We start from the raw sequence: 27,743 nt of genomic DNA on the forward strand, positions 1-27,743 counted from the left end.
ATTGTGAGTGCTTCCATATTGTTCTTGTGTTGGACATTGTTGTCGTTTCCGCTGCTAGGCTCTTTCACTAACAAGGGCTGATTTTTTTCTATATGGAAACAAGAATTGTGAAGTGCAATGAAATGGAAGAATGGAAAGAAATTTTACTGGTATGATATCTGTTAGACGAAATATTATTTTTATAAGAGAATTATAAAAAGAAATAATTAATTATTTGGTAATGTTCTTATATATAATATTTATATTTATTTTAAATTAAATTAGATTATTTGATAGTTGATTATTTATTTAAATTTTGAAATTAACATCAAGTAAGAAGTGCGGGAACAATTACAAAAAATTCAAATTTTCTGCAAGTGGTGTACAAATGGTAACTGTTAACTGATATTAGGCTAGTCTATAAATAGAGCTTTAGGAAAATATTGTAATCAGTTCAGTTCTTTTTGGAAAACACTTAAAAACCCAAAACGCTCTCAGTCCCTTAGCATCATAGAGTAAAATTGGGAATCTTAAGTAATTCCTCTGAACTCAAACACTTGTACTTTGCTTTTTTCCAGTTTTATTAATAAAATTCCTCTACTTTTACGTCTTCTTCTCTTTTACGTTCATGTTTCTTCTGTCATCTTCTTTTTAATTTCCTGTTTGTTTCAATTTCTGCAATTTATTTTGCCACCAGCACCTTGCATTTATATGTTTATTTGTTGCTTTTATTCATTCCTTTTTAATTTTATTTGACATTACAATTGTGACATTGAGATACCCACATTTTTTTAAAACATTAACAAAAATTTGAGTAAAACAAATTGGCACGCCCGGTGGAACATTGTCAATAGATTGTAGTTTGTCAAAAAAAAATCAAGAGTTTTGAATTTGCATATGGTTGCGTAGTGGTAAGTTCGTGCGCCCAGAGCCAAGGAAATCAGCGTCAGTTGACATGTCAAATACTTTTGCAGCATCTTCTTCTACTTCTAGTGATAAGATTAGAGGAAATGAATCCGGAAATTCTCCTGTGATTTCAAACGCAAAGCCTACCTTGATGTCAGTGAGGCATGATGGCGTTGGCCATGCCCATACAGGGTTAAATGCAACTCACATAAATACCGTGCGGTGGCCGCCATATGGCTTGCCACCGGAGTATGTCCCCTCCATGGTGACACAAGGATTGCATGTGCCTCTCTACTCAACTTTTCAAAATTCTATTTACCAAAATCCATATGGCATGTCAAATGTGCCTGTTTCTGGGGCGTCAGGTTCACACGTATCACAACAAAATTTTTCATATTCTATTAATACAGGAAATAACAGTGCATCTAATTCTACTACATCCACGGTCACTAGGGTAGAAAATTCCAAACCTGTATTTTCTGACATGTCAAGAGCAATGTCTGTTAATCAACCTAGTCAAATTGTGGGATCTTTAGCAAATATTAGGCAACAGATGGATGAAAGCCACCATGATCTAGTAAACATGTTAACTCATCAAATGGTGATAGTTTTAAATCCTCTTTTAGAAAACACAAACACTAGAATTGAACAATTAAATAGGCAAGTCAATAGGATTGCTACTGTGGTAAATTTAGAAGAAAATGATAACCAGGGTTTAAGATTTGATAATGTCAATCAAAATGGTGGAGCAATTCCTAATTATGATGTCCATATGCCTAGACATGGTCAAAATGCTGATGATATGTTAGAAAGACTTAGGCAAAACAACTTAGGGGCATTATAATCTAGCAAGAAATGTTGAACAAGTGTTAAACCGTTTGGGATTTAATGTTGGTTGCTTAAATAGGCCATATTTTGTGTCTGCTTTTCCTGAATGTGTCCAACAAGCAGAGCTCCCAAGAGGTTGGAAAATTCCAAAATTCCTTACAAAATTTTTTGGAGAAGAAAATGAGTCTACAGTAAAGCATATTGCTCGATATGCTGTTGAAATTGGAGAAGCAGCTTCTAATGAATATCTCAAGATGAGATACTTTCCTTCTTCTTTAACAAAAAATGCATTTACATGGTTCTCCAACTTGAGACCAAATTCTATCCATTCTTGGACGCAGTTAGAAAGAAATTTTTATGATCAGTTTTTCCGAGGTGAATTGAAAGTTAGTCTTACAGATTTATTCTCTGTCAAATGTGCAGAAGGAGAATCCATTGATACTTATTTGGCGCGGTTTAGAAATATGAGGAATAAATATTTTACTCCGATTCCAGAATCTAAAGTTGTCAAAATGGCTACTAATGGGCTAGAATTTGGAGTTAGGAAGAAGCTTGTTAATCAACATACTTTAGATCTTTCCCAATTAGCTGAAAGAGTAAGACAGATAGAACAAATTAAGAAAGAAAAAGAAATTTTTTAAAAGGGTTCAAAAAAGGTTGCATATGTTGATTGTTTTTTTGATAGTAGTGATTCAGATGAGAAAGAGATTTATATTGCCGAATTACGTGGAGATCCTCCTTATGTATGCAAATCTTTGAAGCCTGTTAAAGAAAAAGAAAAAGTTTCTTCTTAATCTAAAATTGAAAATAAAACTTATTCTTTTGATATTTCTAAGGCAGATCAAATATTTGAGCTTTTATTAAAAGATAAGCAGCTTATTTTATCTGAAAGAAAAAAGATGCCTACAACTAATGAAATAAAGAATAAGAAATTTTGTAAGTTTCATCAGGTATTTTCGCATACCACTAACAATTGCGTCCATTTTAGGGACTTGATACAAAAAGCAATTGAGGAGGGAAGATTGAAGTTTGAGGATAAAACTACTATGAAGGTGGACACTGAACCATTTGCTGCTGACTCAAATTATGTTGAGCCATTCAATTTGTCAATCAATATGGTAGAAGTTGATGCCACAATGGTTAGTGCTAAAGATAAAACTAAAGACCTGAGAGTCTTTGAACAAGATAAGAAGCCAGTTTATCCTCGTCCTGGTGAGAATTTGTTAGATTTTTTGTTGAGAATTAAAGAATCTGACAGCACCATCGCCATGTGCCCAAAGTATAATACTATTTTTGACAAAGAAGCTGCAAAAGAGTTTGAAAAGTATAAAGTTGAAGAGAAAGAAAAGGCTGAGTTGAGAAAGAAGATTACTGAAAAAGAAAATAAAACTAACGAGCTAAAGCAAAAAATAGCTAAGGAAAAACAAAAGTTGGGTGGTCAAACTCCTTTGAACAAGTGCGTCAACAATGCTGGGGTACAACCCGTCAACTAGAAGATGAAGACTGTAGTCATGATTGATGGAAAACCTGATGGATTTTCTCAAAAGACAAGAGTTCCTCCCACCAAAATTTTAAACAATAAATGGGTCCAGAATGTGAGAAATGTGCAGAATCAACCTACTGCTTTTGCAAGAGAAAAAAATAAATGGGTGAAGCCTAAACCTTTCAAGCCCAGGTACTATGAGTCTCAGTTATGGAACATGAATCATGCACAAGACGGAGGTAGTATATATATTTCAAAAAATGTGCCTATTTCCTCAAAGCCAATTTATTCTTGTTATAATCCTAACATGCAGCAGGTTCCTAATTATTCTCTTTGGCCAAATTGTCAAAATATTCTAAAATATTCTCCTTTTACAACTTTTGAGCAGAAGGAGAATATACATGAGTATGTTTCTTTGGATCCATACAAGGGACATGGAGTAGATTTTCCTCCTTTGCCAACCATGGCCAAGTCTGCAGAAACAGAAAATTCTTCTAATCACCTTAAATGCAATAAAAATGTCAAGAAGAATCTTGCTGGAAAGAGGGTAATGGTTGAAAACAAGGGAGAAAAGGATGAAGATTTAATTACTGATATTTTTGATACTAATTTTGATGACATTTTAGAAGCAATATTTGGTGTTAAGCAACCTATAACTGTGGTGTCAATACTGCCTGAGAAGTATAGTCAAGTCCAGAAAGTAGAGTCATTAGAAGATGATTGTTATAATGTCTTCCCTGGAAGCGAATGTTTATTGCTAGATGACAATATGTGTGGTGGAGGATTATTTGAGAAGCCTACTGAAAATGATAAGGAACACTTGCATCCACTGCATATCAAGGCTCGTGTTGATGGAAGAATAGTTAATAAGATTTTGGTTGACGAGGGAGTTGCTGTTAATCTCATGCCTGAAAGAATGATGGGAAGACTTGGAAAGACCAAAAAAGATCTAATTAAAAGTAGCATTGGGGTAACAGATTTTAATGGAAGGACTTCTTCTGTTAGAGATGTGGTTCTGCTGTCAATTGAGGTTGGTTCTGTCAATAGGCCGACTCTATTTATTGTGGTTTCTTCAAAGGGTGGTTTTAACTTGCTTTTGGGACGTGATTGTATTCATGGAATGGATGCTATTCCATCCACTTTACACTAAAAATTAATTTTCTGGAATGAAGATGGAGGAGTGGAATAAGTTCTTGCCTGAAATATTAGAAGAATTAAGTATAATCAAATCTTTGTGAATAGAGGAAGCCCACCATAGTAGATGAAATTGGGGAGAGTGAGAGGCACAGAGTTGAAGAAGAAGCTTAACACTAACTTATTCTCTCTCACATGTATTACAAGAAGATAAGAGTACTGAGTTATTTTACTTTTATTTAGCCAATTTTAAAATAAATAAATAAATAAACATACTTTTGTATATACTTCTCTTATTATTATAAACAACAAAATTTTTCACTTTCAATCCCTGTATGACTTCAAGTGAAAATTTTGGGGACATTATGTTAGACGAAATATTATTTTTATAAGAGAATTATAAAAAGAAATAATTAGTTATTTGGTAATGTTCCTATATATAATATTTATATCTATTTTAAATTAAATTAGATCATTTGATAGTTGGTTATTTATTTAAATTTTGAAATTAACATCAAGCAAGAAGTGCGAGAACAGTTACAAGAAATTCAAATTTTCTGCAAGTGGTGTACAAATGGTAACTGTTAACTGACATTAGGCTAGTCTATAAATAGAGCTTTAGGAAAATATTGTAATCAGTTCAGTTCTTCTTGGAAAATACTTAGGTAGCGTTTGTTTTCGGAAACAGGACACAAAGACATGGACAGTACATGTTTAAAATGTGTTTGGAAGCAGAGACATGGACGCAGAACACATTATCTCCGAGACAGTTTTTTATATTTGTGTCCACTCTTTTACGAAGAACAATAATGGACACGAGAATTGGAAGGGTGGACACGGACTTTTTTATAATTTTGTTTCTATTTTTGTCTATAAATATTTTTATTATTTCACTATTATCCCTTCTTATTTTTTCTATAATTAATCTTAAAACTTTTGAAAGATAAATATTATTAAATGTAAAATTGATCTTTTAAAATGTTAAAAAATAATTTATAAGTTGTAATTGATTTTATATAATTTAAAAAAATCAGTTTTTAGATAAAAAATTGATTTTCTAAATAAAAATAGATTTTTATGTGCAAAATTTTTTTCATGTAAAAATGGATTCTTTTTTAAAATTGATTTTTTATTTAAAATTAATTTGGCTTATTAACCTCAACAAAATTTTTATTAATCAAACTCAGATCTATTTTATTATTAATCTTAACTATATGTATTCCTATATATTAATAATAAATTTAAAAATAAAATAAATATATTTATGATTTTTATTTTAATATAAATACTATTATATATTTTTTTATTAAAATTTTTTGTCTCTTCAAACATTTTTTTCAAGTTTCGTCTGTACTCCTACGTACTCTCATTCTCTATTAAATTAGTTTGTACTTGATGTAGAAAATTTGGAATCATATGGTTATTTTAGGGCTTATTTGGGTGAGTTTCTAAAAAAGATCTTTTGTCGAGTTATCTTTTTTTAAAAGATCTTATAGAGAAGTAAAAGTAATTTTATGTTTGGATATCTCATACAAAAAGATCTTTTTATCTATCAATTATGTTTGGGTATAACAATATAAAAGTACTTTTTTGTTTATTTATTACATGAAAAATATTTTTTTTAAGAAAAAAGATCTTTTAAAAAAGATATAAATTACAGCTTCTCAAAAAAGATATTTTTTATTTTTCTAGTGCTTTTATTTTTACTACTAGAAATTTGCCAAACACGCTAAAAAATAAAAAAGATCTTTTTTCATTTTTTTAATAGAATAATGGCGCCCAAACAAGCTCTTAGTCATTTCATATAACATTTTAGTTTTGTCCATGTGTATCCAAACATAATACTGGACACTACATTAGTGTCTTGTACATCGTAATACACAAACAATAATTTTTAGTGTCTCCGTCCTATTGTCTCTGTCTCAGTGTCATGTTCTGTCCTATCTCTGAAAATAAACGCAGCCTTAAAAACCCAAAACGCTCTCAGCCCCTTGGCATCACAGAGTAAAATTGGAAATCTTAAGTAATTCCTCTGAACTCAAACACTTGTATTTTGCTTTTTTCCAGTTTTATTAATAAAATTCCTCTATTTTTACGTCTTCTTCTCTTTTACGTTCATATTTTTTCTTTCATCTTCTTTTTAATTTCCTATTTGTTTCAATTTCTGCAATTTATTTTGCCACCGACACCTTGTATTTATATGTTTATTTGTTGCTTTTATTCCTTTTAATTTTATTTGACGTTACAATTGTGACATTGAGATACCCATATTTTCTTTTAAACATTAACAAAAATTCGAGTAAAACAATATCCGAATAAAACGTAAATTACGTTTTACAAATTTTAATAGTTTATTTTTTTGTTTAAACTAACAAAACATAGCCTTCATTTTAAAAATTTAAAGTTTTTAATTTTTTTTAATTTTTTTCGGCTCAAATGCATCCTGCATTTTATGAATGGGCAAAATTTTTTTTTTTTGAAATAACAAACGCAGCCTACATTTTTTGGGCTGTCAGATTTTATTTTTGAAGGGCGCAAAATGCAACCTGCATTTTTCAAGTGTCAAAAACTTTGTTTTGCAAATCATAAAACATAGGTTGCGGTTTTTTGAGAAAAAAATATTTTAATCCAGCTTGTTGCCTATATATACGATCCGGAGTTCATTTGGAGTCCCTCACTTCACTTCTTTTCCTATTCCTCGCTCTTCCATATGTGTTAGAGTTATGAGCTTTTTTTTGACAGTTTCCTGTGTCAAAAAAGTCGAGTTAGATAAGGTTGAAATTATGGAAGGTGTTGCAAATTTGCGAGTATATTATAATTGAGAGATTATACCCAACACATACGAAGGAGTAACTTTTGTTTGTGAATATCCGTTTTCATTTGTTATTCCATGCACCATGAATTTTGTAGAGTTGCAAAACGGTTTTTGTAATAACATACAAAGTTACATTTCGAAAAGGGTGAGCAATATTTTATACAGGAATCATGTACAAGTATTTGGTGGGCTGATACAGTTTCAAATAATGTCCACTGACGACGCAAGTATGCAGCAGATGTTCTATATTTATCAACAAATCCGATTTCACGTGTCGATGATAGAGTTGTACGTGGAGTTCGAACAGCAGTCAGGGCTGGACGCGGTTGGCAAGGAGGTTAATATTGATGAGCTCGGGGATATAGATTGGGAAGAAGATAACAACAACGATGAAGAGGAGTTCGAAGTCAACTACGAAGTTGACGACGAAAACGATGACGGAGACTTGGCAGGCAATCCGGCGGTACAAAATGAAGCGGAGGCGATTGTAAACCAGCACCCCTTTGGTGTTCCGTCTTTTATGCGGACTCTAGATCTCGAAGTCATGCATGTCCCGAAATTTTTTGAGTATGCGAATATCGGTATGTTATGATTATTAATTCAATTTACCACTAGTGTGCATTTTAGGGTCTCTGCACCACCGGACCCATGCAATATTAACCTTCCCCAAAACGTGATCTTGCAGACCAGGCTCCCGACCAAAACACGCAATGCAGTTCTCCACCAAAAACTGGTGATTGCTATCTGATCTACTCATAACGGCCTCCTCATTAATCGGGAGACCAAAAATATAGCTCACATCTTCCAGCATCACCGTCACTTCACTACCCGGAAGATGAAATGTGTGAGTCTCCGGCCTCCAGCATTCTACCAAGGTACTCAACATGTAGAATGACCTCTCATTTCGCTTACTCGCAAAACGAGTTGAAACTCAGTTAATGTCAATGCCGCTGCAGCTACCTCCTTAAAAGTATCTAGCGGATCGAGTTTTCTGGACAACAAATTTCTAATAGCCTGCAAAAAAAAATATTTAAATTCTATATAATATCAGTTAATAATTTATTCAAAAAATATATTAACCATCAATTTTGTATTATTAAAAAATACATAATAACTTATTATTATCATTATTATTATTATTGTCATTATCCTAAATGGTATTTTATTATTATATTAATAGAAAAATATTAATAAATTATTAAAAAATAATTAACATTTATTTAATTAAGAGTAGTATTTATTTATTTATTATTAAAAAATAACAATAATTTATTATTATTGTCCTAAACACTACTATTATAAAAATAACTTATTCTCATCATCATAACCAGTATTATAATATACTAATCATAATAATAATTACTTAAATATAATATAACAATAATAACAATAATACTAACAATTAATTATATTATTATTATCTTAAACAGTATTTTATTAATAAACAATATTACTTATTATTAAAAAATATTAATAAATTATTAAAAACCACAATACAACTAATTACAACACAAATAAATAAAATTCGAATAAATATATATATTCATCGTTAAATATTAAAAAAAAATTATTTATTCATTAAGGATGAACCAAATACTCAATAATATGTTCTTTCGGTTTGGTAAAATTTCGCACTTTTTTTCCTTGTTGCACCGTATGCTTCTTCTTCTCCCACATTTTCTTTTTTCACTCTTAACCCTCTTCACTCTAGCTTCTTCACTCAGGTTCAACTCTTCCTCAGCGTAGCTTACTTCGTTTTTTTACTTTGTTCCCTAGTTATCTGCATTTTGGCTTTTAAGGACCCAAATAAACACCCTCCATGACACGTGTCGCGCATGCAACTAGGAACACTGCAAAACGCTACCTCTGTTTGGTTCTGCAAGGCTGACAAACGTAATCTACGTTTTGCCTTGTTCAATGCTGGTCAAAACCTGCTCCTCTCAGCATGTAGGCCACGTTTCGCAACCTGGTTTTCTTCCCAGCCCAATCGCAGCCTGCGTTTTGCAGCAGCTGCATATTTTTGTTTTTATCGCCTGCAAAACGTTACCTACGTTTTGCAGGTCACTAAGCAACGCATGTCCACATTTATGGACAACTCACCATACATCCATATTCAAATTTATCACCATTATTGTATCCATAACCAAATTAATTTCTGACTAACAAGAGATAACTATTAAAAAAGACTAATTACATCCAAATTGTTTTAAAAGATCAATTTAAATAAATTTAAAAAAAAGATTAAATAATAATTTTAAATAGACAATAATATTCTTAACCAATCTATAACAATAAAAAATATAAAAAAAATAAGAACATTAATTCAAAATTTTTTAATTCCCACATCCTTAAATTCAATAACTAAATTTTTTATATTCTTTTATCAATGTTATAATATCTAAATATTACTCATCTAAATCTCTAATGCTATTTATACTTAAAAATAAAAGATCAATTAAAGGAATTTATTGAGAAGAAAAAAAGAAAAATCACCAATTAACAAAGCAGACTTTTGCGGCGACGGCCTAGTTTAGAGTCTCTTGGAATAATTTTTCTTATACAAATTCATTTTGCTTTGGGGTTTTGTTATGGGTATTCTTTGAATTATCCTTAATAATTGAGTTTGATATGTGATACCTTTCTTGTGAAGAAAAAATTAAAAATAAAATTACAGAAAAAAATAAGATGAATAATGAACTGAAACTAAAAAATTAAAAAAGAATTTGTTTGATATTTAAAATATCATTAGAAATTGACTAATAGCGTTATTGTCTTTTTAAAACAATACGCTAATCGTTCTTTATAAATTTTATTTAAATAAATTCTTTTTAATAATAATAATGATATAATTGGTCTTCTTTATTAATTAGCTTTTATTAACAGTCTTTTTTGTTAATTTTTCGTTAAAAATTTATATTTATCCATGGTCTTACATATTTCGTAAACACAAAAATGATTTTTTTAACAATATATCTCGTCTTTAATGAGGAGGAGATATATTAAAAAATTTAATAACGTATCATGTATGTAAATAGAATATGTTTTCAATTATCATACGCTCATATCTCATTTTTATTAAAGACATAATACGTTCATTTTTATCTCGTACTTATAGAGGTTAAGATATGTATTTAAATATTCTATTAGCTGTACACGCATGATAAGTACAAGACAAAAAATTTCAGCTATATAAGGAGCTTATTTATGCTTATTGCCTTACAAATCTCATTTCAATTCTCTTCTTATATTCTCTCAACATGTCTAGTAGCGAGTATATTGTTGTGAGCGTTTATAAAAATGGTTATATTAGATATATTAACGAAGAAATTGTGTTTGAATCTCCCGACTCTATATTATTTCGAACTCTTCAAATCGATACTCTTAAGGCACTAAAGAATTTGATATTGACGAAGATGGGAGTTTTGGGATTGAAAGGAGGTTAGGAGGACTGGGTATAGGTTACTCGCAATTTTGGCAAATCAATTATTTAAATTCAAGCTTTTTTGGGAGAATCTTAGCACAACATATTGTGGAGCTCTATGTTGAGGTTTATGAGAGTGGTAGTGATGGAGCCAGTCCATCTACATCTGCAACATTAGAACTACCAATTGTTGTATCTCTACTACATTACATGACACCATGCGAACATATGGAGGAAGACTCTAAGTTAGATGAGAAATATATCGTTGAGACTGAAGAGTCCTTTGGTAGCTCTAAGGATGACAAATTTGTAGTAGATATTCCGTTAAGATATAATTTTTTGTTACCTGCACTACTTTTTCTGATGAGCCTATCTAGTGTGTCTAGTCACTATTACACACTGAACCTTGGTATGATGGAAGAGGATCCACTTTGGGGGATTGGTGGAGTATGAGATGATTACAACTTGGATGGAATGTTGAGTTTAGGGTGGGGCCACTGATTTAGGAGTAGGAAAGCCGTGTATATGGGATGAAAAATTATAATATTTGGTAGGTTGTGGAGTACTGGGTTATTAAGTCCAATTATCCGAAATACTATTGATGATGCAAGCTGAGTTCAGCTAGGTGTCCTTGGAACATACGCATGAGACAAAATCATGGCTATTGGTAAGTGATGAATTTGGATCCTCTAAATTTTAGATTTTTACTTTAGAGGGTAAAGTATGATCTCTCACCCTTGAATGGTTTCTCTCTCATATTTTCTCTTGGTCCCACCTATGAAATAAATGGTGAGAGATCACACTTTACCCTCTAAAGTGAAATTTAAAATTTAGAGGATCAAAATCTGATAAGTGATTAGTCGCTCTTTTTTTTTTTCTCAATTATATTTTAGATATTTATGATTAAATTCTATGTTTGTAATGATGTTGTACTTTAGGGAGGTTCGTAAGTTTGGTGGACCTCATACTTGTGTAACACTAACGAAGTCTATAGACCATGTCTAGCTAGATAGCACGGTGATAAGTGGAGTCATCATGCCTATCATCTAAGTCAACCTTTAAGTATTCATTTTGGTACTGCAAAGTATTGTGCAATATATTTATCACTTCAAGCCTTCTTATCGGAAAGTGTGGTTAGGAAAATAGAAGGCAATTGTGATGACATATGATGATTAGGAAGAATCATATAACAAGGTCCCTAAACTTTTGCAAGCCCTGCAACAGTGCCTCCCAAGAACGATAACCGATATCTAGGTTGTTCCGTACTATGAGGATGATTTGCTTGACCAGGATTCAAGTTAGTATGATAAGATTTTTTTAGCATTTCTACAATGCATTGAGGCACTCAAGTACTGCTAGTCATTTGTTTCTATCGACGAAACTTGTCTGTATGGGAAGTATGGGGTTGTTTTGCTCATGGCTATTGTATAAGATGGTAACTCGAACATTTTTTCTATTGCATTTGTAATCGTGGAGTTCAAATTGACTGATTCATGAGCATTTATTTTAGAAATCTGAGGTGGCATGTCACCTCACAAAAGGACCTATTTGTAATCTCTGACTAGTCAAAAGCTATCTGTGCCGCTCTCAATGCCGAAGAAAATGGATGGCGTCCACCGAGTGCTTAGTAGCATACTATATCTGTCACATGGCATAAAACTTCATGGCCCATTTTAAGTATGCTGAAGAAACATGGTAGCTTATAAATGTGGTGTGATCACCAAATCAAAGTTAGTTGAGAACAGTACATGATCATTTTAAGTAGAATGTTTCAAGAGATGGTTGAGGGTACAAATCGCTTTAGGGAGGACATTTGGTTGTAGCACTGCAGTGAGATCATAGCCATGGTCATATAGCCACCAATCTATCTGAGTACATCAACATATATTGAAGAAAACTAGATACTTGCCAATTGCGATGACTGTCTAGGCCACTTATGAAAGGTTATAACCACTGTGGATTTAAAATGGTTAATATGCACAAGCCCAACATGCAGGTGGGCAACGGTTTTCACATCGTCTCCTTATAACTGTGGAAAAGAGTAGGAAATTACTACTGAAGATGTAAGTTATATACTGTGATCAAAAGATTATGTGTTTTTAGTGTGGAGGAGCTTGAGCCACTGGAGGGGGGAGTTAGAGAAAAATGTTAGGATATCTTAGTTTGTAGATCCCCAGATAGAAAATTGTGGTATGTCCAACTCAAAACCAGAGGGAGGCATCCAACTATGTATGCGGTATCCCGATCAGCCGCACTGCTGAGGGATGTATACATGCACGCCAACACAACTAACCCCCAAGACAACCTCCTGCAAATGTCAAAGTCGCTAGCAGGGAAGCCACTGAAGATGAACAAGGCTGTTGGAGTTGATCGTCATCAAATACCCCCAAATCAACATAATGATGTAGCCTCGGGCTACGGCTACGTGTGAGGATTAGCATCAGTAGAAATATCTTGCATCCTTTGTCTTAATAATGTCATTTTAATGCCAAAGACTTTTTTTCCTGGCCTCGTGCTACTGGGTTGGCATGGCTCTCAATAGCTCTTCTACCCAATCTCATGTCAGATGCTGATGGTAGGTTTGGATATCCATCAAACACCCATCAATTGGATGTTCGTTTGTTCGCAATTCCAGGTGATAGATTACATCTTGGAGTATAATCGTACACCCACACACAAAACTCTCCAAACACTCCAAATCTCTCCAAATATTACAAAAGAATTTTGAAAACACATAAGTGACAAAATGAGGAACTGTAACTCATTCCAACACGATATATTTAGAATCTCCACTTAATGTATTTCGTTTGCGGTATCATATCCTCACTACAAACAAGGTACATTCAGTGCAGATTTCATGTCTTATCCCATTTACACATGGGATACACTTTCATCACATTTTTACTTATCTTATTTTTTCTAAGCATGAGATACATTCTTAATGAACTCCTGATTTGTGTATATAAAATAAATAATAAAGAGAAAAACGTAAATTTTTTCTGTGTTTATATCCGTAAATATATGATTTTTTATGTATGCCTCTATTATAATATTGTATTTATTTTTACATTAAAATAAAAATGAATTTATTAAATTTTGTTTTAAAAAAATTAACTTTATAATAAAGTTTGATGTCCTACAAAAATAAAATTATCCACTAATTTGATCTAATAATAAGATAAGTAAATAAAATAAATTATATAATAAATTGAATCAATAAAAAATAAACAAATAATTATATGAATTTTTTGACACCGTTTAATTAGTCAATTCACTAACCCTAATTTTATATGTTTTTGAGCTTTTATTTTTTACTCTATTTTTGGCACATTAAATAATAAATTAGAGAATTTTTACTACATGTTATTTTGATGATTAATTCTTAAAATATTAAATTGAATAGTAGTCTTTTTTTTTTCAGGAAATATCTTTGTTCTTTCTTATAGCAACTATATTGGTAGAAGAATTTTTTTTTCCGTATAAACAAATAGTGGTTACATTCATAAAAATATTTTTATATAAAAATAATATTGCAAATTGTTATATAATTTAATTAAATATATTTAATAAAATATATTAAATTATTTAACAAATTACAATATCTTCTTCATATAAAGATGTTTTTGTAGAAGTAATCACCTAAATAAACACATATTTAACATTGCATTTAGATAAGAAATAAATAATTTAATAAAAAAGATAACTTATTTTTCATGTTACAAAAAACGACGAAAAAAATGCAAAGTTAAATTATACAATTGATCTCTATATTTTTACTAAAATTGCAAATTGGTCTCTACATTTTAAAAGTTTATAATTAGGTCCCTAAAAAAAATTAAATTTTGTAATTTAGTTCCCACCGTTCAAACAATGTTTGATTTAACAGAATATTCGTTAGCATATTTGTTATTTTAAACATGTGAGTTGCACGTATTTGACAGTAGGGACTAATTTGCAATTTTATTAGTAAAAGTATAAGAACCAACTGTATAATTTAACCATTTGAAAATAACTGAAAACTCCTTAAGCTATCTAAATCCATCCCACCCCTCCCTAACTCTCTCACTCTCACTTTTTCACTTTCTAAAATAACACCTCACCTTTCACCCCACTCCACCGTCCACTGTCCTGCGTTTTGCCATTACATTATCACCAAACCTAACCCTCCATCCCTCCACTGTCCACCCTCCACCGTCCACCCGCCACCACCTCAAGTTCCTCCTCCTCCTCCTCTTCATTGAGCTGCTGGTTGACCTGCTCCTCCTCCTCGGAGCTCGAACAACTGTAGATGGCTTTGTCGAAAGATATTTATGGCTTCGTAGACCTCGCCATGGAACAAAAACTCTTCTAAAAAACACATGATATTAGTGATTTTTGTGTTTGGTCAGAAATAGAAATTAGTGACAACGGGAGACAAAGAGACACGACCAGAGATGCTACCGTGGAGAGGCTGAAAAATTGCATCGTTTTTGTAACGGTTAACGATGTTCTTGGCCATAGAAACCTTCTTTTGTTTTCTGAGAGAACATCCATTATCCTTCTCTATCTTCATCCTCTTGCTCGTCAAATTCTCCAAGCTAAGGGATTTAATCTAACTAAGAAACCACCAACAAATCGCTTTGCAACTTAAAGAATACGGCGCCTCACAAGCGGCAACCATGGCACACAGTAGAAGAGGCGCGACGAAGACGATGAACTGGGTTGTGATGGTTGTGTTGGGGATGGGTCTTGTCTGGGTCGGGTTTTTGTTTGAGTGTGTTGGTCTGATTCACTTTTCAAAACAGTACCAACCCCAGCGTTCTTTGTCTTTCACCTCGGCTCATCGTTGCCATACCGGATCCACCGCATCTATGCTTATGAGTCTCTCTCCTCCTCCTGGTTCTGCTTTTATATTATCAGAATTGTTTTTATTTTTTTAACTATTCGGTTATTGGATTATAATATGTTAATTTGTTGCTGTTTTTATATAATTGTGGTAAATTAAACTACTATTTTTATGTTAATTTGTAGAGAAAGTGAAAGAAGGAAGAAAAAAAAGGAAAAGAGAAGGAATAATAGAAGAAGGGAATATTATGATAAATGTGCATTTTTTTACGGTAAATGTCATTAGGGATCTAATTACAAAATTATATTTTGTATAATGATTTAATTACAAATTTTTAAAATATAGAGATTAATTTATAATTTCAGTAAAAATATAAAGATTAACTGTGTAATTTACTAATTCACAAACCAAATTAAAATCTCAAATTGAAGGAGTGGATAACTCAATCAACCCAAATATCCAAAATAAAATTAATATAAAAATCATTGTTTCTTCCACGTTTTTTCTGCCTAGTAGTTTCATGGTGTCCCCCTTTCCCTTCTGTTTCCATCGAGCGTCTGTGCGTGGCCCACATCACGCCTCTTTTTTCCCGCACATAAATAATAAATGTTCTATAACTGTTCTATGCTATCTACTCACGTTTTCATTATGTTAGTGTCTCATTTGTTTTTCTCTCTTTTACAGGTGTACAAGTGTAATGGCCAGGGAAAAAAGTAAATGCAAATTTTGTAATTTAATATCCATTTTTATTTTAATATATCAAAATTCATAATAATAATAATTTATGTCAATTTATTATAGAATATAAATTGCAAATATTAATTTTTATTTCCTTATTTTCATTATATTGATAGAGTAAAAGATAACTTACATGTGAAAATAAGTCACTAATAATAAAATAGCAAAATATTAAGTATTATTATTTATTAAATATATTATCTTTATATTTATAAATACAGTTATCTATATATTTATGTTAGTAATAATTTGTTGATCACAAATATACTCTATTATTTTTTATTTATTGCCTGTCTATTATTTGAGTTTGTATAAAATGTCAAAGGCTGTTGCAGAGAAACTGATTTTCCTACAGAGAAGGTTTCTATGGAGTAAAGAGGATGGTAGGTTTGGTATGGCCATGATCAGGTGGGAGGTGGTACAGGCTCCTAAGAAGCTAGGAGGACTAGGTGTTGGGGATGCCATGGTGCGTAACGCAGCCCTCCTATTCAAGTGGTGGTGGCGTTTCTCAAAGGAGGACTGTCCCTTATGGAAGAAGGTGGTGTGCTCATGCAATAATCTGAATCCCAGTGTGATGCTGTCTGCCCAAGTATTACCCACTCGGGGGGCCTTGGAAGGACATTTGCCAAATACAGTTCAAGGACCAACGAGTAAGACAGAAGATGATTAATGGCCTATCCATGGAGATTGGTGATGGGAGAGGTACTCGGTTCTGGGAGGATGTCTGGCTGAATGGTGGGCCCTTGAAAGATACTTTCCCGAGACTCTTCTCAGTTTCAAACCAAACAGGATCCGTCATAGGGGATTGTGGGTTCTGGGACGGGTTAGAGTGGAGGTGGAACTTCCAATGGAGGCGAGAGCTATTCCAATGGGAGTTGGACCTAGTGCAGCAACTGCATGAAACACTAAGGCTGGTTAACCTTGTGTGTGACAGAGAGGATAGAGTGGTATGGAAGTTTGATAAACATGGTGTATTTTCTACTAACTCCTTTGTGCAGGAATTGCAGGTGGAATTGCTACCGGAGGATATGGCGAGTTTCAACTTTACTAGCACAATTTGGAAAGGTCTTGTGCCACCAAGAGTTGAACTCTTTATCTGGTTTGTCTTGACTGGAAGGGTGAATACAAAGGAAAGGCTGAGTCGATTGGGAGTAGTTAACCAAGAGGATGTGACCTGTGTGTTGTGTAATAAAGGTGTTGAGTTTAGCCACCACTTGTTTCTTGCTTGTGAATTTTCTTGGCAGCTTTGGTGTGCATGGCTATCCTTTGTTGGAAGGCAATGGTCATGCCCAGGGTCAATGAAGGAACACTATCAGAGTTGGACTGAGCTACCAACTAGAAAGCAGGAGCGCAAAAAGTGGATGGTATCCTTCTGTGCTATTATCTGGAATATCTGGCTTGAAAGAAATAGGAGGATCTTTCAGAATGATGGGAAAGGGGTTGATGAAATAATTTACCTGGTCTTCAAGAACGTTAAGGAGTGGTTAGATATGGATCCCTTCTGTTGTTGATGGCAATGCCGAAGATGGCAGTGGGTATCATATAGTTGTGTTGTATGGCTTCTACGTGGTTTTTTCTTCTGTTTTTAATTTTGTTGTTCTATATGCTCCACTTGTTGTGTTGAGCTATCTCATTCAAAAAAAAAACTACTTTAACTTGTACTCTCAAAAAAGGTTCCTTGAAAGTATGCTTACATTTACTAAATATTTACAATTTTTAATGTATTTTAAAAAATATTTCTACACATTTCTAGCAATGATAGTATCCATTGTTAATAACTTCTATTTTTTTATGAAATAACAGGAAATATTTACTTTCTATTTTTAAAATCATAATCTCTAAATTATTTTATTAAAATAATAATATAGTTTATATAATTAATAAAACTAATTTAAATTATAGTAAATTAAATATGATAAAAAAATTTAAATAATAAAAATAAAAGATATTTCCCCTTTCTCTTCAGAACAAAAATATAAAAATTATAATTTTTAAAAAAGATACGCGACAAAAAAATCTCTAACAAAAATAACAGTTTTTGATTTTTTTTTCTATACCAAAAATGTAAAAGAAAAGAAAGAAGAGAGAGAAAAATATATAAAAATATTAAAAAATTGTCTAATAGCTCAGTTGATTAGAGTATTATATGTCTAATTGTCCATAACACAAAAATCATTAAAAGCAATGGAAGCGTGGTGCATTCATAACCTACTAATTTCTGAAGTAGAACCAAAAATGTTCTAACAGTGCAATTCTTTTCGTGAATTTAGAATAGATTTGTTAACCATTCAAGTGGTCATATTTGATAATGTAAAAATATATTGTGCTTATTGCTATAAGACATTTAAAGATCACACTCAAAGATAGATTAATTGTTCTTATATTAAATTGACAAGATTTTTGGTGTATATATATGTATAGTATTAAAAATATTTAAATATCCAAAAATATTAAATATTTTTAATTAGGTGAATGCTATCCAACCCCCTTTAAAATAACATGTAAGTTACCCTTCATTATGTGTCACATTGTAATTGGTCCTTATCTTAACCATAGTTGGGTTATTTTATAATTTATTATTCTTAAAATATCAAAGTTCCACTCCCGTTAATTGAAGCACATTCCACTCCTCCATTCTTTGTTTATCACTTCATCACCTAGATTTGGTCCTTCCAAGCGCCGTCGCGTTCGTGACAAGAAGTGCTAATGTCATCGCCCTCCCACACAACCTCTCTTCCCAGTATAGTATAGCCAGTGTCTCTTTTTGGCGTGAATCACTGCTTACCCACATAATTAATTGTTAATTTGGTTATTAAATTTTTTATTAAAAAAACATATCTTTATTTAGTTACGTGATGGAATATATATTTATATGTAAAATATAATATAATAAAATAAATATATTCAAAGTATTTAAAAGTATAATTTAAATTATGAACATACAAATATAATAATAAAATTTGTACTCCAAACAAATAAACATATTTTTTATCATACATATATTATTTAAAAAATAAATATATTATTAAAATTAATAACAGAAATTTAAAATAATAAAATTTAACTTTCTTACCGCATTTTTTATAGTATTTTTATTTTTTTTAATTTTTAATTTATTAGTACTTTATTAATTTTTACATTATTTTTTAGACTGTTATATTGGTCTCTTCTTTAAGATAATACAAAAAATAATTTATCATGAAGATAATTTATTTAATCATTAATTAAATAATAAAGTACGAATAAATTAAAAATTAAAAGAATAAAAATACTATAAAAAATACTCGTAAGAAAGTTAGATTTTATCATTTTAAACTTGTGTTATTAATTTTAACAATTTATTATTTTTTAAAATAATTTATGTACAATAAAAAATATATTTTTTCTGATTTTAATTATACTTTTAAGTACTCTAAATAGAGTTATTATATTATATTTTACATATAAATATATGTTCTATCGTGTAATTAAATAAAGATTTATTTTAATAAAAAAATTTAATAACCAAACTAAACATTACTTAGGTATGTATTTCATATTTATCTCTTAAATATTTATACAATTTATTTTTTAAACTGTTATATTGGTCTCTTCTCTAATATAATATAAAAAATAATTTTTCATAAAAATAATTTGTTTAATTATTAATTAAATAATAAAGTACTAATAAATTAAAAATTAAAAAAATACAAATACTATAAAAAATACGGTAAAAAAGTTGAATTTTATCATTTTAAATTTCTGTTATTAATTTTAATAATATATTTATTTTTAAATAATATATGTATGATAAAAAAATATGTTTATTTTTTTAGTACAAATTTTATTATTATATTTGTATGTTCATGATTTTAATTATACTTTTAAATACTTTGAATAGATTTATTTTATTATATTATATTTTACATATAAATATATGTTCCATTACGTAATTAAATAAAGATATGTTTTTTTAATAAAAAGATTTAATAACCAAATTAACCATTAATTATGTGGGTAAGCAGTGATTCACGCCAAAAAAAGACACTGGCTATACTATACTGAGAAGAGAGGTTGTGTGGGAGGGCATGGCGATGACGTTAGCGCTTCTTCTTACGAACGCGACGGCTTGGAAGGACCAAATCTAGGTGATAAAGTGATAAACAAAGAATGGAGGAGTGGAATGTGCTTCAATTAACGGGAGTGGAGCTTTAATATTTTAAGAATAATAAATTATAAAATAACCCAAATATGGTTAAGATAAGAACCAATTACAATGTGACACATAATGAAGGGTAACTTACATGTTATTTTAGAGGGGGTTGGGTAGCATTTACCTTTTAATTAATATATATCTAATAAGTAAATTAAATTAAGTTAATTAAATTAATTACTATTATTGTATTATTGTATGTTTAGAACATTGATGTATTTTAAATATTTTATCTGAATCTAAATAATATATTATTTGATTATTCAAAATGTTAATGTGCGAGTTTGTATTATATTTGCAATTTCATGAATTTGTTTGGTTCATATAATGGAATTGTCAAGTTTAATAGACTTAACTATGCTTATTGATCATGCCTAAGACAGACAATATTAAGAATTTCATGGCTAAAAGTTAAGAAAGATTCTCAATTAAACATAATTGACAAGTTCATTGTGAACAACCTTATGATAAAACTGACAACTAAAAAATTTGAAGGTCACAATTCATTCATGATATGTGACTGAAATTTCTAATCTAACAACAAAATTAAAATCAATAGATAAAAATGTGAGTGAGTATTTTTTAATTTAGTTTATCATGAACTCACTTCCTCCTTATTTTATTCAATTTCTAGTAAATTATAACACTTTTAAAGAAAAATAAAATTTTCAAGAGATTAAGGCCATATTGATTCAAAAAGAAGAGAGATTAAAGAAAATAAAAGATCACTCTCTCTATCTCACATTTTAAATTGGATCTAGTAGCAATAAAGATAGGTCGAGTAAAAAGAATAAAAAGGACCATCTTCACTAAAGGTTCATGACGGTAATGTCCAAAAGAAAAAGGTACTGAAATATTTTTTTCTATAACAAGACTAGACATATAAAAAAAATTATCCAAAAAGAAAGAAATAGTTTGAAAAAAAGTATTTATTATGTTTCAACAAGTTTCGAATCAAATCTTGTTGAACTGCTTAATAATACCTGGCGGTTAGAATCTGATGCAACTACTCATGTGTCACATATTATGCAGGGAATCCTTTCGATCTAATTCATAAGAGAAATTGAAAAACTCTTATATACGGGGAATAGAATGAAGACATGAATTGAAGAAATTGGGACGTATAGATTGATTCTGGACAGTAATTTCTATTTACATCTAGAAAAGTGTCTTTATGTGTCTGAATGTGTTAGGAATTTAGGTTATATTTCGAATTAGGACAATATAAATTTTAACTTTAAAATTGAACATGGTGTTTTTTCATTGTATAAACCTGTTTACTATTATGATTATGGTATTTTAGTAAATGGTTTATGGTGCACGGAATTGTGATCACACTTTTCACAACTCTGGTACAACTAATCAGCAAGTGCACTGGGTCGTCCAAGTAATAAAACTTTACGCGAGTAAGGGTCGATCCACAGAGATTGTCGGCTTGAGCAAGCTATGGTCATCCTGTAAATCTTAGTCAGGCAGATTCAATTGGTTATGAGTTTTGATAATTGAAAGATAAATAAGATGTAAATTAAAATAACGGTACTTATGTAATTCATTGGTGGGAATTTCAGATAAGCGTTTGGAGATGCTTTGTTGCTTCTGAACCTCTGCTTAACTATTGTCTTCATCCAATCATGCATGCTCCCTTCCATGGCAAGCTGTATGTTGGTGGATCACCGTTGTCAATGGCTACCATCCATCCTTTCAGTGAAAATGGTCCAAGTATGGTTTCTGTACGGCTAATCAATTGTCGAATTTCTCGTCTTGGATGAAAAATACCAGGCACAGCTACCGCACGGCTAATTATCTGTCGGTTCTCACTTGTGTCAGAATAGGATCTCTCTATCCTTTTACACACTGTCACTGCGCCCAACATTCGCGAGTTTGAAACTCGTCACAGTCATCCCTTCCCAGATCCTATTCGAAATACCACAGACAAGGTTTAGACTTTCTGGATATCAGGAATGCTGCCAATTGATTCTAGCCTATACCACGAAGGTTCTAACCTCGCGGACTCGGTCTGTGGATCAGAGACCCAAGAGACTATACTCCGGCTGTCGTCCAATGACTACGTTGAACATCATGTAGACCGTTTGTGGTTGTCAGACACGCGGATCTTGGCTAAGCGAGTAATGAAGATAGTGGGTGATTGTCACGGGTCACCCCTTCATTCTGACTTAACTGAATTAAGTACGAGAGTATATCTTGGAGAAGAATTAAGCGTGAATTGACAGAAAAACAATAGTACTTGCATTAATTCATGAAGAATAGCATAGCTCCGCACCTTAATCTATGAGGTGTTGAAACTCCACCGTTAGAAAATACATAAGAGAAAAAGGTCTAGGTATGGCCGAATGGCCAGCCTCCCCAAATGTGAAAAATGGCATAAGCCCCCTAATACAATAGTAAAAAGTGCTATTTATACTAAACTAGTTACTAGGGTTTACAGAAAATAAGTGACTAAGTGCAGATAGTGCAGAAATCCACTTTCGGGGCCCACTTGGTGTGTGTTTGGACTGAGCTTTGAAGCTTTCACGTGCATAGGCCTTTTCTGGAGTTAAACGCCAGCTTGGATGCCAGTTTGGACGTTTAACTCCAACTCTGGTGCCAGTTTCAGCGTTTTACGCCAGAAAAGGGTCTCTGGTGGGCATTTGAACGTCAGTTTGGGCCATCAAATCTTGGGCAAAGTATGGACTATTATACATTACTGGAAAGCCCAAGATGTCTAATTTCCAACGCAATTGGGAGCGCAGCAATTGGGCTTCTGTAGATCCATAAAATCCACTTCGAGTGCAGAAGGGTTAGAATCCAACAGCATCTGCAGTCCTTTCTCAGCCTTTGAATAAGACTTTTGCTCAGGTCCCTCAATTTCAGCCAGAAAATACCTGAAATTACAGAAAAACACACAAACTCATAGTAAAGTCAAGAAATGTGAATTTTGCATAAAACTAATAAAAATGTAATAAAAAGTAACTAAAACATACTAAAAACTATGTAAAAACAATGCCAAAAAGCGTATAAATTATCCGCTCATCACAACACCAAACTTAAATTGTTGCTTGTCCCCAAGCAACCAAAAAAAAATAGGATAAACAGAAGGGAATATACAATAAATTTCAAAATATCAATGAAGCTTAGCTCTAATTAGATGAGCGGGACTAGTAACTTTTTGCTTCTGAACAGTTTTGGCATCTCACTTTATCCTTTGAAGTTCAGAATGATTGGCATCCATAGGAACTCAGAATTCAGATAGTGTTATTGACTCTCCTAGTTTAGTTTGTTGATTTTTGAACACAGCTACTTATGAGTCTTGGCCGTGACCCTAAGCATCTTATTTTCCAGTATTACCACCGGATACATAAATGCCACAGACACAAAATTGGGTGAACCTTTTCAGATTGTGACTCAGCTTTGCTAGAGTCCCCAGTTAGAGGTGTCCAGAGTTCTTAAGCATACTCTTTTTGCTTTGGATCACGACTTTAACCACTTAGTCTCAAGCTTTTCACTTGGACCTTCATGACACAAGCACATGGTTAGGGACAGCTTGAATTAGCCGCTTAGGCCAGGATTTTATTCCTTTGGGCCCTCCTATCCATTAATGCTCAAAGCCTTGGATCCTTTTTACCCTTTCCTTTTGGTTTAAAGGGCTATTGGCTTTTTCTGCTTGCTTTTTATTTTTCTTTATTTTTCTTTATTTTTTGCCATTTTTTTCGCAAGCTTTGTGTTTTTCACTGCTTTTTCTTGCTTCAAGAATCAATTTTATGATTTTTCAGATTATCAATAACATTTCTCTTTTTTCATTATTCTTTCAAGAGCCAACAATTTTAACATTTATAAACTTCACTATCAAAAAATATGCATTGTTCAAGCATTCATTCAGAAAACAAAAAGTATTGCCACAACATCAAAATAATTAAACTATTTTCAAGATAAATTTCAAAATTCATGTACGTCTTGTTCTTTTGCAAATAGAAACATTTTTTATTTAAGAAAGGTGAAAGATTCATGAACATTCATAGCTTTAAAACATAGACACTAAACACTAATGATTATGTAATAAAGACACAAACATAGTCAAAACATAAAGCATAAAAATCGAAAGCAGAAGAGAAAATAAACATGGAGATTAAAGAACGGGTCCTCCTTAGTGATGGTGTCTTCTTCTTCCTCTTGAAGAACCAATGGAGTTCTTGAGCTCCTCTATATCTCTTCCTTACCTTTGTTGCTCCTCTCTCATGGCCTTTTGGTCCTCTCTAATTTCATGGAGGGTGATGGAGTGCTCTTAGTGCTCCACTTTTAGTTGCTCCATGTTGGAACTCAATTCTCCTAAAGAGGTGTTGAGTTGCTCCCAATAGTTGTGTGGAGGGAAATGCATCCCTTGAGGCATCTCAGGAATTTCTTGATGAGGGACTTCCTGATACTCTTGCTGAGGTCCATGAGTGGGCTCTCTTGGTTGCTCCATCCTCTTTCTAGTGATGGGCTTTTTGAGATGAATCTCTCTATCTTCCATGACTCAAAGTTGGAAGCAACTGCCTTCCCTTTTCTCTTCCTAGAGGTTTCTCCGGCCTTAGGTGTCCTTAATGGTTATGGCAAAACAAAAAGCAGAGCTTTTTTCACATCAAACTTAAAAAATTTGCTCGTCCTCAAGCAAAAGAAGAAAGAAAGGAGGAGGAGAAGAAGAAATGAAGGAGATAGAAGAGGGTGAGTGGTTCGGCCAAGGGGGATTTTAGGTGGTTATGATGTGTAAAAATGAAGGAAGGGGGAGGGGTATTTATAGGGTAAGAGAGAGAGAGAGGGGATCCGTGTGAGAATGGGTGGGTTTGGGAGGGAAGTGTTTTGAATTTGAATGGTGAGGTAGGTAAGGTTTTATGATGGGTTTTTGGAAAATAGTGGATGGATGTGAGTGATGGAGAGATTATGGGGAAGAGGGTATGATTTGATAGGTGAATGATGTTTGGGGAAGAGTGTTATGAAAAGGTGTAAAGAGGAGAGAGAGTGAGTTAGAGTAGGTAGGGATCCTGTGGGGTCCACAGATCCTGAGGTGTCAAAGATTTCACATCCCTGTACCTTTCTGGCTTTTAAACGCCCTCTGTGTGCCTTTTCTAGCATTTAACGCGAGCTCTGCTGCCTTTCCTGGCGTTAAACGCCAGCCTGATGTCCCTTTTGGCGTTTAACGCCAGCCAGACACCAGACACCCTTTTCTGGCATTAAACGCCAGTCTGTGTGCCATTTCTGGCGTTTAACGCCCAAAATGCTGCCAGACTGGGCGTTAAACGCCCATTTTACTATCCTTACTGGAGTTTAAACGCGAGTAAGCCTGTCCTCTAAGGTGTGCTATTTTTTATGCTATTTTTGATTTTGCTTTAATTCTGCAGCTGTTTTTGTAACTCTACATGATCATCAACCTAAAGAAAACATAGACTAACACTGGAAAATAAAATGAAAAAGTAATTAACATAGATAAATAAGATTGGGTTGCCTCCCAATAAGCACTTCTTTAATATCAATAGCTTGACAGGAAGCTCTTACAGAGCTTCATAGATGCTCAAAGCATGATTGTGGCCTCCCAACACCAAACTTAGAGTTTGAGTGTGGGGGATCTGCTTGACTCTGTATTGAGAGAAGCTTTTCATGCTTCCTCTCCATGGTTACAGAGGAAGATCTTTGAGCCTTAAACACAAGGTAGTCCTCATTCAATTGCAGGACTAACTCTCTTCTGTCCACATCAATCACAGCTCTTGTTGTGGCTAAGAAGGGTCTTCCAAGGATGATGGATTCATTCTCATCCTTCCTGGTGTCTAGGATTATAAAGTCAGCAGGGATGTAGAGGTCTTCAACCTTCACTAAGACATCCTCTACAAGTCCATAAGCCTGTTTCATTGATTTGTCTGCCATCTCTAGTGAGATTCTTGCAGCTTGTACCTCAAAGATTCCTAGTTTCTCCATTACAGAGAGTGGCATGAGGTTTATACCTGACCTCAGGTCACACAGAGCCTTCTCAAAGGTCATGGTGCCTATAGTACAATGTATTAAGAACCTTCCAGGATCTGGTTTCTTCTGAGATATTTTCAGCTGAACCAAGGCATTTAGTTCATTGATGAGCAATGGAGGTTCATCCTCTCAAGTCTCATTACCAAATAACTTGGCATTCACCTTCATGAATGCTCCTAGATACCAAGCAACTTGCTCTTCAACAATATCTTCATCTTCTTCACAGGAAGAATACTCATCAAAGCTCATGAATGGCAATAGTAAGTTCAGTGGAATCTCTATGGTCTTGGTATGAGCCTCAGATTCCTTTGGTTCCCATTAGGGAACTTCTTAGTGGTCAGTGGACGTCCAATGAGGTCTTCCTCACTGGAGATCACTGCCTCTTCCTCCTCTGTAGGTTCGGCCATTTTGGTTATATTGATGGCCTTGCACTCTCTCTTTGGATTCTCTTCTGTATTGCTTGGGAGAGTACTAGGAGGAGTTTCAGTAACTCTTTTACTCAGCTGACCCACTTGTGCCTCCAAATTTTTGATGGAGGACCTTATTTCAGTCATAAAACTGAGAGTGACCTTAGATAGAGCAGAGACTATGTTTGCTAAGCCAGAGGGGCTCTGCTCAGAATTCTCTATCTGTTGCTGAGAAGATGATAGAAAAAGCTTGCTATTGCCAAACCTATTTCTCCCACTATTATTGTTATTGAAGCCTTGTTGAGGCTTCTGTTGATCATTCCATGAGAAATATGGATGATTCCTCCATGAAGGAATATAGGTGTTTCTGTAGGGTTCTCCTATGTAATTTGCATCTTCGATTGCAGGATTATCAGGGTCATAAGCTTCTCCTTCAGAGGAGGCTTCTTTAGTACTGTCGAATGCAGCTTGCAATCCAGTCAGATTCTGAGAAATCATATTGACTTGCTGAGTCAATATCTTGTTCTGAGCCAATATGGCATTTAGAGTATCAATTTCAAGAACTCATTTCTTCTGAGTCATCCCATTATTCACAGGATTTCTTTCAGAAGTGTACATGAACTGGTTATTTGCAACCATCTCAATAAGTTCCTGGGCTTCTGTAGTTGTTTTCAGATGAAGAGATCCACCAGCAGAATGGTCCAATGACATCTTGGACAATTCAGACAGACCATCATAGAATATACATATGATGCTCCATTCTAGAAGCATGTCAGAAGGACACCTTTTGGTTAATTGCTTGTATCTTTTCCAAGCTTCATAGAGAGGTTCACCTTCTTTCTGTCTGAAGGTTTGGACTTCCACTCTAAGCTTGCTCATCTTTTGAGGTGGAAAGAATTTGGTCAAGAAAGCACTGACTAACTTGTCCCAAGAGTTCAGGCTTTCTCTAGGTTGTGAGTCCAGTCATATCCTAGCTCTGTCTTGTAGAACCTATGCACAATTACTCAAGAGGGGGGGTGAATTGAGT

The 27,743-nt window shown here is 32.9% G+C and overlaps 1 protein-coding gene across 1 annotated transcript; it reads left to right on the plus strand.

Annotated features, from left to right (window-relative positions):
• Positions 1-16,809: 16,809 nt before the first annotated feature.
• On the plus strand, positions 16,810-17,640 carry LOC107464814 (uncharacterized). Its single transcript, XM_016083780.1, has one exon. The coding sequence runs from the start codon at positions 16,810-16,812 to the stop codon at positions 17,638-17,640; it is 831 nt and encodes a 276-aa protein (XP_015939266.1).
• The last annotated feature ends 10,103 nt before the right edge of the window (positions 17,641-27,743 follow it).

The sequence above is a fragment of the Arachis duranensis genome, chromosome 9, assembly GCF_000817695.3.
Source record: "Arachis duranensis cultivar V14167 chromosome 9, aradu.V14167.gnm2.J7QH, whole genome shotgun sequence".
Taxonomy (NCBI): domain Eukaryota; kingdom Viridiplantae; phylum Streptophyta; class Magnoliopsida; order Fabales; family Fabaceae; genus Arachis; species Arachis duranensis.